This window comes from Larus michahellis, chromosome 1 (assembly GCF_964199755.1).
Source record: "Larus michahellis chromosome 1, bLarMic1.1, whole genome shotgun sequence".
In the NCBI taxonomy this organism is placed as follows: domain Eukaryota; kingdom Metazoa; phylum Chordata; class Aves; order Charadriiformes; family Laridae; genus Larus; species Larus michahellis.
This window is the reverse complement of record NC_133896.1, coordinates 201,562,708-201,579,652: the sequence shown is the minus strand read 5'-3', so window position 1 is coordinate 201,579,652 and position 16,945 is coordinate 201,562,708. Positions and strand designations below refer to the sequence as shown.

The 16,945-nt window shown below is 39.8% G+C and overlaps 1 protein-coding gene across 8 annotated transcripts in view; it reads left to right on the top strand.

The window, feature by feature from the left end:
- SGCG (sarcoglycan gamma) overlaps positions 1 to 16,945 on the top strand; it is a 142,854-nt gene that overhangs the window by 84,279 nt on the left and 41,630 nt on the right. For all 8 annotated transcript variants that reach the window (XM_074569272.1, XM_074569291.1, XM_074569302.1 and 5 more), the window contains one exon: positions 3,809 to 3,896. In XM_074569272.1, coding sequence (XP_074425373.1) covers positions 3,809 to 3,896 — 88 coding nt within the window. The remainder of the gene's footprint in view (positions 1 to 3,808; positions 3,897 to 16,945) is intronic.

Sequence of the window (16,945 nt, the reverse complement as noted above, 5' to 3'; positions counted from 1 at the left end):
ACTTTGCAAGCATGATCATTAGATCAATGTTCTGATACTATGGCAGAATTAACATTTTTCTCCTAAGCGTGTGATAGCAAATAGCTCAAAAAGGAATTATAAAGGTCATTGTATATAAGCAACCCTCGAATTTTAAGAGTGTGTATAAAGTTGTTCATTATTTTTACTCAGATTATTTTTTAATGCAGGCTTCCCTGTGAAACTGCTTGTTTTGTTTATTCATCCATTACAGAATAGTTTAAATATCTCTAAAATTCATGGATCTTACTGGAAAAGTTAAAATTCTCTAAGAAGTTCAGGTTTTGTCACTTCTCGGACAACGATATTAAATGTATGATATCTTTATATATTTAACTGTGTAAAATCTGCAAGACTAAATGGGAAGATTTAGGATTGAATCTTGTTTACATAGACAGAACATATTATTATTGAGGTAAAAAGGAATAACTTGGTCAAAGAAAATATTTATCAAGCAGATTAAAATGGTTCAAGCAGAATAAAAATGAAAGATTTTTATTGAAGTACTGGGTTTAGAGGGAGAAAGAGAGAATCTGAATTGGTGTTTATTTATCCAGGTGAACTCTGAAACTTATTCAGGTGAATTTTTTGTCGAGCAATATCTGTTTCTGACCAACAAAAGGAATATTTTTCAGAACTATTGTCTGTAATATAAACTCTCACAAAATAAAGCCATGTTTCATGAACAAAGTCATCAACCAAAAAGTACTATTCAATGAGAGTAAAAGCTGAATATGGCTCTTTCATTACTTCAAACATGTAATCATCCTCTCCGAGTTATTAGAAGAAATAGCCAGCTATGAGACTTTTCTGAAACTAGAGAAAAAGTTAGTGTTTGTATTGCTATAGCAAGAGAAAATGTAAATAAATTTATCAGAAAACATGGTTGATGTAGGATTTAGGGTGAGGTTGTTAAAATGCTCAATTACTGAAATCTAAGCAATGACAACGTATTTTATGTCTGTTAAGCCTTTCTTTTTCGGTCTGTCCGCAACGAGTAGTTCTGGTAGCAGGAGCAGCTCTTACTTAGATGGTGAAATTCCATTGCTAAATCTAAATTTCCATTTTGTTTCTTATGCTGTATTCTTTTCTGCCTCGTAGGCAGCAGGAAAACTATTTATGTCCTTAAATGAATTTCCCTTGAGGCTGTTTATCCAATAAGACATGTAACTTCTTAAAACCAGCATAGCTAATACTTAAAAACTCCCTCTGCCCCAAAAAATGGTTACGCAATGTTAAGCTACCATTTGTGCTCTTTTAGTATGTCTTGCAGCTCTTAATACATTTAGTGCAATATAGGAGGAAAGAGGTGTGGCAGCATCTAATATATGCTTGGCTGTGTAATGACCCTTTGTGATCATTAGTAGCATGCATTAATTAGAGCCTTCAGGCTACTGCATGTCTCTGCCCCCTGTGAACTGATAGTTCAATAGAGGTTTTTTGTTTGCTTGCTTGCTTTTTCAAATATTTAAACTCTCTAGAGGCTTAATTGCCTGTAGCTTGATCTCCTGAGTGCCATCTGTATATTCTCAGATTATATATTCCTCATAAGGTTGCTTATTTGTTATGATTTCTTTTCCTAAGTTTGTCTGTTAGAGAATTGGGCCACTCATAGCTATCATAGCAGCTTTCTCCCTTGCCTTAATAATGTTCTCCCCGCAGTTTCCTAACAGCTTTTCTCACCTAATGAGGTCTCCAAAGTGCTAAGAAAATACATAGCAGAAAATCTACTTGCTGTGCATCATCTCTGGAGCCTATTACAAGTTTATGCCTTCGTTATGAGTCCAACACAGAGTTGTGGGCAACACCGGTGCATCTCAGCTAATACATATTCATGGAAAGATAAAAGATGAGCATTTATAAATATATTACTAGATTTTAATTAGTTAACAACACACATGTGGAAGCTGCAGGTCTAGAATACAGTTTATTTGCACTTATATTTGATATTACGAATTACTAACTTATTTTTTAAATCAACTGGTGGCAGTCAAGTAAGTGCTATAAAGATGCCCAGATCTGTGGGTCATTTAGCACATGTACTTATATGTAATATATTTACCTGATCTTTGTTGACCTTCCTTTTCCACTTCATACTAACTTGTCACCATTAATATTCATTCTAACACACTGCTTACTTTTTTTCCTGAGACTTCATTATTGGTGTTAATTCTGTTAGCTTTCACCTTTTCCTGATATAATTTACAAAATGAGATTCATTTATTTTGCTCACTCAGTGACTTCTTTTGAGATAGCCTATCTTCCTACTTCTAACACTTCTGTTTTTTAAAAAAATGTGTAAGTTGGACTCCAAACTGTGTATAGCTTCTACCACTGTTATTAGGTAAGCCTGTGTAGTCAGATTCTTTGCATAAAATATGTTCATAATTCTGAGGTTATCTCTAAGCATTAAATTATGATGGGAGCATGACTTGAGCATAGGAAGTTCCACCTAAACATGAGGAGGAACTTCTTTACCCTGAGGGTGGCAGAGCACTGGCACAGGCTGCCCAGAGAGGTGGTGGAGTCTCCGTCTCTGGAGACATTCAAAACCCGCCTGGACGCGTTCCTGTGCAGCCTGCTCTGGGTGACCCTGCTCTGGCAGGGGGATTGGACTGGATGGTCCCCAGAGGTCCCTTCCAACCCTATGATTCTATGATTTCGGGGAGAAATGGGACTTAAGAGAAGGATGGTGGCCAACAAATAGCAAGGAAAGAATCTAAGCAAGGCACAGATGTGGGAAGGTACAGGTCTGAGAGTCAGAGGGAATTAATAAAGCTGTGGAGGGAGATACCTATAGGCGAGGCAAGGGTGTCTACATTCTATGATTCCATGATTCTATGACTTGTGAGTGATTTTCAGGGGTTAGCCCTTCAAGGTGCTGCACAGTCTTTCTTGAGTCCAGAAAAAGTACCAAAAGCCATATATATGAGACCGATCTTTAACAGTAGTCCGGTAGTTGGAAACTCACTCATTTATCTAGGAATGAGTATCCCCTCTGAGGTCACAAGCAGGCAGCTTCCTAGTACCCTCTTCATGTCACATATTCCCTCATACGTTGGCAACCGAGATCTGCTCAGACACACTTATCAGTTACTAGGTTCCTGTCCTTTAGATAACAAAGTATGCTTTAGTATGAAAGCACGTGTACTGCAAAAAAACTTCCTCCCCTCTTTTTAAGTCGACTGGAGTGGCTACAGTTTGCTGATCCAACTGAATGTGATCAAACTTTTTCTCCCCAGATAATTTTCTGTTACTTAAAACCAAGTACAAACAGTGGCCAGTATGATCTCCCTGACAATCAGCTGCATTTAAAGACAATTCAGGTGGTAGATTGAAGAAAAACATAAGAAGAACCCACTCAATGTGGCTAAGTTTCTTTTCCAGTGATTCCAGGGGCATTGAAGATTGTTGCATGATTTGTTGATTTTCCTGCAACAAACCCGGAGTTTGTTGTAGCCAGGACGTGTCACCAGGGGTTTGGCAGTCGTCTCTCAACTACGTACCTCATTCAGCTCAGCACAGAACGGTCAAAACATCCTCCTCCTGTCGGTCATATTCTCGTCGGTGCAAGTGTGTAGTTTTGCAGTTTGATTTAGGTTTTAACATAAAATTACATGCTTCCTCGTATGTCTATTACTTTCTATTTTTCATTAGATAATTTTCCAGCCACAAAGGTTTGGAACCGAGGACGATCCCCTTAAACTTTTACGAAAATGTGTATTTCTGTAAGTGTTTACAGTTCTAATTTTTCTGCTGAATCTACTTTTTTTTTTTCTCCATACTCCAGGACTCATCCCTGCTTCTCCAGTCTACCCACAATGTGACTGTGAACGCTCGCAATTCAAATGGGGAAGTCACAGGCAGATTAAATGTGGGTAAGTCCAAGTGATTTTTCCTTTTTCATTGTTTTGGAAACATTTTAATGAATATTTGCAAGTAGCTTGGAGGATATAAAGTGCTACACATGATATTATTTATTACTGTTATGATCATGTTTGAATAGTCCAGCTGCCACTTAATAAGTGCCAACAGTATATTTTCAATTTCTCAGTTAAGCGTTAATTCTGTAAATATTTGAAGCACTTTTTTATTGCAGAGTCATGCAGGAAAGGTCACTGCAGAAGTTACTCTTTTCCTTGTGTAGGTATCTGTTGATAGTTGCAAATAATTTTCTAAGAGAATGCAACAGGAGAACGTGGCTGGAAAGGTCTGTATGTCTCTCTTCATTTCCTAGTGTTCCAGAGACTAATAGAATTAAGCAGATGTCCTAAAAAAACCTGCTGGTTCACAACTCTGAAATGTAGATATTTTGCTATATTTGGTAGCAGTAAGATACATTGGGTTTACTGAGTTAAATCAATAGATCTAGATGGGTGTAGGTGATAGATCTTGGCAGCAAGAATAAGCATACCTTACTCTTTAAATCATATTTTTAAGCAAGAATGGCAGCAATATGTGTCAGATACAACAGAATTTTTCTTAGTTTTTTTTAATGTTTTTCAACCTTTTCTTGACTTGGAAGAAAAATGCAACAATTTATTAACCTGTTCCTTCTAAGATCCTCATGCAGCAAAGCATAAATTTCAACTTACTTAACTGTAAGACTGACCTGATGTGCTTACGTAGTTTACTAGATTGGAACCCCGATGAGTAACTCTTCGGTGCTGATGAGACTGTGTAACTTCTCTGACAATTCGTTTGAAGAATTATCATATCAATTCATTGAACATTTTGCAAGCTTCTTTAAAAAAAAAAAAACAACTTCAAATAAAAACGATAATTTATAACTTATAAAAGAGCCTGCTATTCCCCTTAAAAATGTATAATTGTACAATTAAACAATCAATCACAATTTGACCTTTAAATGTTTTCAAATCTTTTTTTTTTAAATCAAGCTGATAATTTCTCTTTAAAAAATGCCTCTAGATATTTATTAATACATGATAGTGGCATTCATATTTGAGTGCTGTTTGCAAAGGCATGTAGCGATAGGACAAGGGGCAGTGGTTTTAAACTAGAGCAGGGCAGATTTAGATTAGACATTAGGAAGAAGTTCTTTACAATGAGGGGGGTGAGACACTGGAACAGGTTGCCCAGAGAGGTGGTGGAGGCCCCATCCCTGGAGACATTCAAGGCCAGGCTTGATGAGGCTCTGAGCAACCTGATCTAGTTGAAGATGTCCCTGCTTACTGCAGGGCGGTTGGAATAGATGACCTTTAAAGGTCCCTTTCAACCCAGCACATTCTATGATTCCATGACTCTTATGATATTTCATTTTGATAATAATTAGGGGTATGAAATGTACAGTACTTCTAGTTTCATACTATTAGTACAGTTATTTCAGACTGTTTTGCAGTGACCACGTGACCAATAATGTACACATCACACGGTCAGAATGCCTGTGACATGGCACATGTGCTGTTGATACTGTCTGCTCCATACGGTTTGACTCACTAGATGTGTATCTGCACTCCGGTCATGTGCCCGTCCTGCCTGACGAGAAGAAGGTGTTAGGAGCTCCTTTGGGAAGGGCAGACCACAGAGCAGATCATTGACCACCACACTAATCTGTACAACTTGATCCCTGACGAAGTCTGAGAAACTTACAGGTAAAATCATGTCAGAGAGAAGCCCAAAGGCCTGATGAACTGTTTGACAGGCTGTGTCCAGCCTGTGTGACCTCTTTAACTGAAAGATATAAAGATATTTGAGTTGTGTGACAGCCAGTGTCTATAGGTCTTACATTAGGAAAATGAAGCTGGGCAAAAATAACGACAAGTCTCAGATCCTCCTTTCTTTCCTCTTCCTCTTTTTTTTCCTCTTCCTCCTTTCTTTCCTCTTCCCAGTCACAACATAGTCTTGTGCGAGCAGTACAGAAAGTGAGGTGGAACGTGCTGTGTTAAAAATACCTGCTCTGTAGGGCTAGAGACATCTAGATTGAAGAAAACTTGTGAACTGAAGACCCAATGGACAGAGAAGGGTCAATACAAACCCATGTCGTACAACAGGGACTGTGGTGTTTAGCAGGGAGAGTTCTGCTGGAACTGTCTTGTCAGTAGTGACTCATTTACAGCAAGTACCATCAATTTTTAGCATTTTCTCTTCTTATTGATAGTTTAATTCAGTTTCTCTGCTTTTCTTCCCCTGGGTCTTCTGTCCCTATTCCCAGTAATGTGTGGTTCAGTGTTACTGTACCGTATGATCTCACAGCTCTTTAACCTTTTGCTGAGGGAAAGCCCAATAGTTGGTGTCCAGACGCCTGGCGGTGCAGAGGGGCTGCATCTGGCTTAGCCAATACATGAGGAAAACAGTAGGAAGGAGCAGAGTGTAGACTGGAAGACCTGCATCTCAAATCTTTTAGAAGTGGTCAGTGTACAAAGGCAATTCCAATTCAACACTGAAGCAGGAAAGTTCTGACTTGCTCTAAATGCTGTAAAAGAAATGCTCTAAAAGAAAAGGTGAGAGGGTGAAATAATGATTTGAGCCTGAGAAAATCAAACCTACATCAAAAGGAAGTGCTCAAATGCATTTGCAAATTATTTTGAGATATTTGATATTTAAGTAATCTCTTTTTGACTGGCAATTCTAGTTACTGAATTCTTTAATAATTGGTCTTAAGTGCTGTCTGGTGTAATTGGTACTATTGTAAATACTAACATGAAATATTGCTAATATTAAATACTACTAATTTTAGAGTGATGGAAAAGCATTGAAGGAGCAGTAAAAACTTACTACTGTAAAGAACTCTGTTAATACCTAAAGATACAGTCAAACAACAGCTTGATATTTTTAGCCATTGTCCATAGTCATAAAATGCATGCATATAAAATTATGTTTCTGTATAAGAAATGTGAAAAATAGGTATATGGCTGATTTACTTCATATGCACAAGCCTTTGCTAAAGAATTAATGCCTTCCATAGTTGCCAGCATGCTGGAATTACGTTTTAATACTCTATTCATCTTACAAATATGAAGAGTTGCCATTGTGAAGGAGCTATATAGGTAAGTTTGGGATCATTCCAAAGACGACAATGTAATGTAGTATCACTCATAAGATCATAACAAAAATACCTTTTAACTCATAGAAAATTGTGATTCAAATGATACATTAAAATATTTTAATGAGTTACTAAGAGCGATTTAAATACCCAGTATTCAATAGAAGTTATTCACAAGAGAGGTATGAAACAAATCTTTACTTGAGGAGTTTCTATGAAATTCCCCACATGAGGATAACAGGTACATACCATTCAAGAATGGAAAAGGTTTCCCTCATGAATCACAGATACACTAAAACACCATCAAATGTGAGCAACTCCCACCAGGAGCACTGTTGGTTTATTTAAGTTTCTGTATGCTCCTTAGTTTACCTGCATGACAGGATTCTGTCCCTCATGAATCCCAGGCCCTGGAGGCAAGGGGGAAGGTCTGGAGAGAGGAAGAGTTTTCCCCAGTAGAGGAAGATCAGGTTAGAGACCACTGGGCCAAATTGGACATCCATAAGTCCATGGGCCCTGACGAGATGCACCTGCGAGTGCTGAGAGAGCTGGCAGATGTTATTGCTTGGCCAGTCTCCATCACCTTTGAAAGGTCATGGAGAACAGGAGAGGTGCCTGAGGACTGGAGGAAGGCCAATATCACTCCAGTCTTCAAAAAGGGCAGGAAGGAGGATCCAGGGAACTGCAGACCGGTTAGTCTCACCTCCTTCCCTGGGAAGGTAATGAAGAGACTCGTTCTGGATGTCATATCCAAGCACGTTCAGGAGAAGGAAATTATTGGAAGTGGTCAACATGGATTTACCAGGGATAAATCATGCTTGATCAATCTCATAGCCTTCTATGATGTTATAACTGGTTGGCTAGATGAGGGCAGAGCAGCAGATGTCATCTACCTTGACTTCAGCAAGGCTTTTGACACTGTCTCTCATAACATCCTCCTTAGGAAACTGAGGAAGCGTGGACTAGATGAGGGGACAGTGAGGTGGATTGAGAGCTGGCTGTGTGACAGGACTCAGAGGGTTGTGATTAATGGAGCAGGGTCGACTTGGAGGCCTGTAACCAGTGGTGTCCCCCAGGGGTCAATACTTGGACCAATGTATTCATCAATAACCTGGATGAGGGGACAAAGTGTATGCTCAGCAAGTTCGCTGATGATACCAAATTGGGTGGGGTGGCTGACACCCCAGAGGGCCATGCTGCCATCCAGCGTGACCTAGACAGGCTGGAAAGCTGGGCAGGGAAGAACCCAATGAGGTTCAACAACGACAAGTGTAGGGTCTTGCACCTGGGGAGGAAGAATGTCAGGCACCAGTATAGGCTAGGGGTGGACCTGCTGGAAAGCGGCTCTGAAGAAAAGGATCTGGGGGTCTTGGTAGACAGTAAATTATCCATGAGCCAACAATGTGCCCTTGTCGCCAAGAAGGCCAACGGAATTCTGGGCTGCATAGGGAAGAGTGTGGCCAGTAGGTCGAAGGAGGTCATTCTCCCCCTGTACTCTGCAGTGGTGAGGCCACATCTGGAGTACTGCGTCCAGTTTTGGGCTCCCAGTTCAAGAGGGACAGGGAACTGCTGGAGCGAGTCCAGTGGGGGGCAACAAAGATGATTGAGGGACTGGAGCATCTCCCTTGTGAGGAAAGGCTGAGAGAGCTGGGACTCTTTAGCCTGGAGAAGAGAAGGCTGAGGGGAGACCTTATTATGGCATACAAGTATCTAAAGGGTGGGTTTAAGGAGGATGGAGCCAGACTCTTTTGAGTGGTTCCCAGTGACAGGACGAGGGGCAATGGGCACAAGCTAGAACATAGGAAGTTCCGCTCAAATATAAGAAAAAGCTTCTTTACAGTGAGGGTGACAGAGCACTGGAACAGCCTGCCCATGGAGGTTGTGGAGTTCCCTTCTCTGGAGACTTTCAAGACCCGCCTGGATGCAGCCCTGAGGGATGTGCTCTAGGCAATCCTGCTTTAGCAGGGGAGTTGGACTAGATGATCTCTAGAGGTCCCTTCCAACTCTGAAAAATTCCGTCATTCCATGACATACTTCTTGCAAGAATGATGTGGACATCATAGCTCTTTATAAGTGCTGTTGTGTTTTAGAAGCTTCACTGAATGCAAATACATTTAACTGCTTGCCAGGAAAAGAAGACTTAGAAAATAATAAGGATCGTAACTTAAAAAAACCAACCACCCAGTATCCCTCTGAATGACAAAGATGCCCAGACACCCATTTCGTTTGAGTTACCCTTTAAAATCATATAAAACTCACATATGACCAAAGAAATTCATATTAAAAACCAAGTAAATAATTTAAAAAAAACACCCTAATTCAAAGCAAAAAGGGAAATGGGTCATTTACTGAAGTGATTTTGGGGAGGTGATTGCTTTGGGAATATTTCTTGCACCCTCAGCAAGTTTGCTGATGACGCAAAGCTGGGGGGAGTGGCTGACACACCGGAAGGCTGTGCCGCCATACAGAGAGACCTGGACAGGCTGGAGAGTTGGGCAAAGAGGAACCTTATGAAATTCAACAAGGGCAAGTGTAGGGTGCTGCACCTGGGGAGGAATAACCCCATGCACCAGTACAGGTTGGGGGCTGACCTGCTGGAGAGCAGCTCAGCTGAAAGAGACCTGGGAGTCCTGGTGGACAACAGGATGACCATGAGCCAGCAATGTGCCCTTATAAATCCTTATAGGATTTATATCATATAAATCCTTAAAGGGTGGGTGTCAGGAGGATGGGGCCAGGCTCTTTTCAGTGGTGCCCGGGGACAGGACAAGAGGTAATGGGCACAAACTTGAGCATTAGAAGTTCCACCTAAACATGAGGAGGAACTTCTTTACCCTGAGGGTGGCAGAGCACTGGCACAGGCTGCCCAGAGAGGTGGTGGAGTCTCCAACTCTGGAGACATTCAAAACCCGCCTGGACGCGTTCCTGTGCAACCTGCTCTGGGTGACCCTGCTCTGGCAGGGGGGTTGGACTGGATGGTCCCCAGAGGTCCCTTCCAACCCTATGATTCTATGATTTCGGGGAGAAATGGGACTTAAGAGAAGGATGGTGGCCAACAAATAGCAAGGAAAGAATCTAAGCAAGGCACAGATGTGGGAAGGTACAGGTATGAGAGTCAGAGGGAATTAATAAAGCTGTGGAGGGAGATACCTATAGGCGAGGCAAGGGTGTCTACATCCTTGTCTACATCTGCATCTGTCTACAGAACAGATGGTAACTATTTTCATTAGAACAGCTCCTGTCTTTAAAATCATGAATAAGATTCAGAAGATATCATTATCACAGCTTGCTCACCCACCTTCAAAACTGAAGTATCTGGAACTGTCTTTGATAATCCAAGAAAGCAGTTGAAGAAAGCTACTAACCGTCGTCTCCAAGATTCCTGTTCTTACCACTTCAAAGACTCCTTCAATCCTAGAATAAAAAAGAAATGTAGCACCTTTGATTTATACCCTAGGCCATAAGAAAGCAACTTTGCGTAAAGAATTGTGAAACTTTTTTAATAATGAAAGATAAAAAATATAATTTATGTAAAGGAAACATATAGACTATATAGCAAACTATCAGATACTTAAGAGCAACATTGGTATCAAACAGTAAATAACACTTCACCTGAGTAAACATATGCTTACTTATCCAGCCTACCAGTAGATGAATGTAATACAGTCTGATTTTGCAGTCGCATTCCAGTGACGAATATTAAGAAAGAGGATGAAGAGCAGCATGTTTCCAACTGTCTTTACTGAAAAGTAGGGCCAGTTTTTGCAAAGACCTGTTTTTCAAAGATTGCATAAGGAGGCTTCAACCTACAGAAGACCTTAAGTTCTGCTTGTGATGTGTCTTTTTCAGAAGAAAAAAAAGCCACAAAGGAAAGGGGCTTCCAAAGTCATGCAAGGTCTGTGAGAACAGATGCCATCCAGTACAGTGGACTGCTGGTCCTCCTCCTAGTTTAATCAAGGAACAGTAACATCAGTAGCTTCAAGTCAGGAGTTCAGTTTAAACTCTTTCAAGCTAGAGGGAATTTATTTAAATAACTCTCTTACGAAGCTGTTCCGCACTTTGAAACATGAAATCAGCACCACTCAGAAAGCGTGGGAATATGGTGAAAGTCAAAATGGTTTATGCAGTCTGAAAACAGAATCACAGGCACAATTCTGCCTAGAGACTATTTTCATGTCCATCACATTAATCTGAACAGCTGTTACAATGAGAGCGTCTGCGCCATCCCATCCCTCTTTTTTCAACCAGGAACAGCATTCTGAGGAAACAGACAAGCGTCAGTACCTAATATATTGCTTCATTAGCATTAATTTCTGTCTACAAAGTACTACTTTCCAATGTCAAATAATTTCTGGTTTTCTTATCAGCATTTTGATGTTTCATTTTTAAGTGACAGTATTTTTTCATCAGAGACATAATAGGAAGAAAACAGCGTTAATGAAGCATGATGTATGTAAGAAGAGTTTGATGGTGTTTTCACAGGGAGAACCCTGAGGCCAGTTTCATAAACTTGACTTAATTAATGACATTGTAAAACCATTTAGCTTTTCCTTCTTTATTTTTCCCAGAAGGCTTTCATTAAAAACTCCATTTTTGTCCAAATAAGCTCTTTCTTATCTTTAAGATAAAAGCCAGAACATATTTCTTGAAGATCTTTGTACTGCACGAAGATGATTATTTGCACAACTTTAATTGCTGTCCAGCTGGGTTATAAGAAGAAAAGATACAACACAGGAGTAATTAATGGGAAGATAAATTGGAAACTTCATTGAAGTATTTTTGAGGTGATTAAGTCTTCCTGTGATCAAGAACTTACAATATTTGTTCCCATGGGGATTAAAGTAGGGATTTTTACTTCCAGAAGTATAAAAATTTTAGCTACCAATGAATCTGATCATATCAAGACACACATGCTACTTTTATTTAAAAGTAAAATTTAGTTGACTCACATCAGGTGAAATTTAGGGAATGACAGGTGGCTGCTAAAACTTCCTTCAGACTTTTTAACTGATCCTCTGTTCTAATTTCCTGTTTTAATTCATGGCAGATATGTTTCTGTTCTATACTAAATGCATATGCTGTTAGTCTTTTGTGAGACCGTTGTGTAGTTAAATGGGCATAATGTTGAAACGAATTAAAACAAATAGCAGAAAAAAGTAAGTGGTAATGAATATACATTTAAATTAAAGCTAGCTAAGCATATTGCCATGAAAACTTATTTATTAAATTATTAGTCATTACAGCTACAGCTTAATATTTAGACTCAAATGAACAGTATCCTCTTCTGCAAAAAAATACCGTTGATGTCTATGTACCATGTATAGTAAGGTGCTTACCATAGCAAGATTTACACACCCAGTACCCAAATACCATAATTTTTATGATGAAACGTGTGATAATGTTGAGGGTGAGCCATGCTGATTTAAGCCAGACCTTAAACATCGTCTAGAAGATAATGAGGGAGTTATGTGCATTGCCAACTTGCTTAAATATGCTACCGTCACAGTTAAGGGGAAATTTGAGCTGGCCAAGGGAATTTGAATCCTATGCTGTCATTTCTCTTCTAACTGTGTCTAGAAGAAGAGAAAAGCAATATGCATACAAGTCTACAGAGCTTAGCTCTGGAAAAAAGGCTAATGTTAGGGAAATCATTTTTTATTTGGAAAAAGAACCAAATCGTGGATACCCGTCTCTCATCAGAGAGTAATTACTCACCTGAATAGCCCCATTCTCCCTTTATTGTAATGGGAGTAAAGAATTCAAAATAAGGGGGCAAAAAAGGGAGAACCTTCTGAGTTTCGTGGTCTTCAGTAAATTGCAATCCCAAGCAGCATATTTTGGTTCATCTGGTATAGTCAGCATTAACATAAGTCATTGAATCATAGAATCATAGAATTGTCAGGGTTGGAAGGGACCTTAAAGATCATCTAGTTCCAGCCCCTGCCATGGGCAGGGACACCTCCCGCTAGTTATTGCTGAAGGTGAGGAGAGTTCCTGTACTTCCTTCCTTTATAGTAATAAGAAGATTGAATCATTGGCATTGGTCAGTGCTAGATGAGTTTGTAAAGGTAATCTTAAAATAACTGAAATTTATTGTGACTATAATCTGTTGTAGAATTTGGATACTTAAGTACGTCTAAAATCCTAGTCATTTCAAGTGTAACAGTACTTTCTTCTTAAAGCTAACCAGACTTCCGACGGCAGTGGCCAAACAAGGAGCTAGATTCCTGTCTTTTTGCAGCAGGTCTGCAGAAGAAGACACACTCCTGCTCGCGGTGGATTACTTGAACACGTATCTGCAGTGTACCCGTGTGGCAGTGAGGGCTAATAGCAGACTGGGCTGCGTTATTCCACTCGTGGGAGGTTGCATCACCCAATACGGTGTTGAGCCCCCTTCAGTAGGACAGAGCCATGAGCAAAGTGGGGAGACTCCCACAGGGAGACATTAAGATGGTCAGGGAGTGGGAGCACATGAAGCGTAAGAAGTTGAAGAAGTTGTTTTTGTTTAACCTGCAGAAAAGAAGGCTTAAAGGGGGCTTCTGCCTGCTTCTGGGAGGGCTAGGGACAAGATGAAGCCAGGCTGTTCTCAGAGGTACACAGCAAAAGGGCAGGAGGCGACAGTCATAGATTGTGGTGAGAGTAAATGCAACTGGATAGAAGGGGGACAAAAATATCGCTGTTAGAATGGTTAACCATGGGAACAGGTTGCCCAGAGAGGCTGTTGGCTCCCCGGCCTCAGTGTTATTGAAATTCTACCTGGACAAGGCTCTGAGCACCTTCATCTAACTTCTAACCTGCTGTAAGTAGGAGGTAGGACTAGGTGACTTCTAGAGCTGGCCTCTGACTTGCATTTGTCTGTGATTCCGTCTTGACCAGTCTTAAGCCGACACCTTGGAAGGGCTCAGGTGGCTTACAAACCCATGTCAGACCTTCTAGCCCCCTTCTAGGGCATCTAAAATAAGCTGAAGGTCAGGCAGGGAACACCAAAGTACATATAATGGCACTAGGCAGCTGTGCTTAGGCAGCTGAGTCATGCCCCATCTGTTTAACTGGTCCTCACACATTGTCCTCTGCCCAGATCCAGTAGGCATGCATAGAATACTGCTGAAGCTCAGTGCTAGGCCTGGCCTTAAAAAAATACTATCATGTTTGTTTTTTTTTTTTAAATAAAAAACTCAGAGAAAGAAGAATTATGCATTATACAGAAGATAGAGTGGTTAAAGTATTCGCTCAGGAATGAGAGACTCGGATCACCTGTCCTCTCCGCATACAGGGTTTCAGATTATCATGCCTCATCTCCTTTAGTACTTTCCTTTTCACCTTACCTGTCTGAGGACTGTGTGTTTCACCCTTTCGTGTTGAAGTTATTCATCATGCAACAAATTCTGAATTCACTAGGCTTGAGAGAAAAAGCGACACCTTTTGGTCAAGTCACTGTGTGAGAAACGTGATCTCCTATTCCTGCTGTGGTTTCTACATGCAATAATCCATTTTACAATGAAGTATTTAATGGGTTTATTTTTATTTGTATTTAAATAGTGTTCTATAAGAATAATACCTAGATGGATAAAGACATTTCGTTACCTAAATCACTCTGAGAGTGGAAAGTACTACACCTAAATACCTAATACTAGTTTGAGTTGCCAGTGTCTGTATGATCAGTGTCTGCAATGATCATTCAGAACCAGTTTTTAAAAGATCTCTAGGCTTGGGTTCAACCATAGAGAACAACCAAGTATAAGAAGTGCTGACAGTAAGGCATCCTTACTTTGGTCTGCGAAGGCATAATTGTTGCATCCATGACATAAAAGGAGAGCTGAGAGAAAAACAGGAGACAGGAGCAGGAAGTGTTCTATTAATATTTCAGAGATGTTTTTAAAAGTGACGAGAGGTATATTATATGGACATGAAATGTATATATGCAGTATGCTGCATGTTCTCTGTAATAACGCATTTGTTCTAATAAAAGATCAGCAAATACTTCTGTACTATTCCATACGAAAATATGACTCATTTTATTCTTCTGAAAGTAATAGCTTTACATTTATTGGTATTGTGTTACTCATGGAACTAGAACTGAATCTGTAGGAGTATTACATTTTTAATACACTAGTTAATGAGATCTTACTTTCAGTAAGGTGCTTTAATATAATAAAAATTAACTAAAACATGAAATTGCATAGCAATACCCCAAAGTGCTCAGGATTGTGGCTTATAGTCAACACTTCAATGATACTAGGTGGTAGGAGAAGAATGAAGCATACAGAGTAGGTGACAGCCACAGGTTGTCGGAAATGATGGATAGCAGAAGAGACTAAGAAAAGAAAAGATCTGAAATTAAATAAATAACTTCAGTGTTGGAGAGCCTTTTCTCCTAAAAGATCTAAAGACACACTAAAAGTGCTTAATACTTGACAGAACTAACTGGAGTTGAAGAGTCTGCCTGCATGTTACCAATTTAATTGATGTTAAATCTTAATTAAGGGTATGTATTTTATGGCAGGCCCTATTCTTTGCCACCTTGTCCTACTACATTTGCATTGGCCTGAAATACAAAGGTTGGGTAGCAGTAGAAGGGAATTAATTGAAATACTCTTCCACGGAAATGGACTCACAAAACAGAAGACTTTTCTTCCCTGGAAAAGCACCTAGGGGAGTCAAGAGTGAGGAGGAGAAACAAAAAGGAAGGCTGCTTGGGAGTGGGCTCCTTTGCAGGCAATAGGTCAGTTGTTTTTGGAACAATTTTTCAGCATTTAAACTGGCATCCTCGGTGTCAAGATGTGTTGACCACATAAAAGGTCAATGTCAGAACTGGAGGAAGTGTAAAGAAACAATGAGCAATTATTGGTCAGCCTGATTAGCAAGGGTAGCCAACCAGCCTGGGAATTCCTGTGATGCCTCTGGCAGCAATGGGAAAACAGTTCAAATGCTCTCTGTAGCATGTGTTCAGTTATGTTACTCTTTTAACTGTAGGATTTTATGAATGAGTATGATTATATAGCATGAGTTGACTTACATGTAATTAAATACTAGGATTGTAAACAAAATACATTGAGGAATTCGGAGATTAAAGTTTCAGATATTGAATTCAGCTGCTGTTTATGAGCTGAAAATGAATCTTGCTGGGATCACAATACAATTAGTGTTATTGCAATATAGCTAGTGCGTGTGTGTTGGGAAACACAGCTAAGAGAGATTAATGGCTACTTTTGGTTACATAAATTTATTCCCATTTCTTTAAAAGCCTATTTTTACTTTTTGAAATTTGTTCCACGTACACTGAGCTGTCTCATCTCTGGCATGAATAAAACATATGCTTGAATTTGGTTTACCTTAGCATTCCCTCTAAAGATTTAAAATGCATCATTTATTATACATACCATTATTTGATAATGAGGATTATCTATAGGAAGATCCTTGTCCCACTTCACTGGGGCATTCATACTGAGAAAACAATGGATGTAAAGATTATTTTTAAAGATTTGTTCAAGTGTGCAAGGACCACAATCAAACAGGAGAGAAACCAGGTTGCAAACCCATCACGGACAAGGCCATGAGTTGTAGTTTCAAAGAGCCACCAGCTAAGACTCCTTTGGGAAACATATAATGTGCAGTGAGTGCTCTCAGTGCTTGTAGTATTTTCTCTTATTTAATGTCTAGCTTAAAATGTAACGGGTATAGTTCGCAATGCACCCATCTTAGATCCAACCTAACTCCCTCTCTACATGCTCAAATTCAACGTTTAGGATGCTCAGAAAAAAAGTTAAGAGCAGTAGGCACCAAACTTTTATTAAGCAATAAAAATCTGTAAATACCTTAATGAATCACTCAGTGCATGACCAGAAACATCCAAAGTAGGAAGTTGTTTAGCAGATAGGAGCAGACTACATCTACATTAGCAACCCAACCAGGCCAGGACCCACC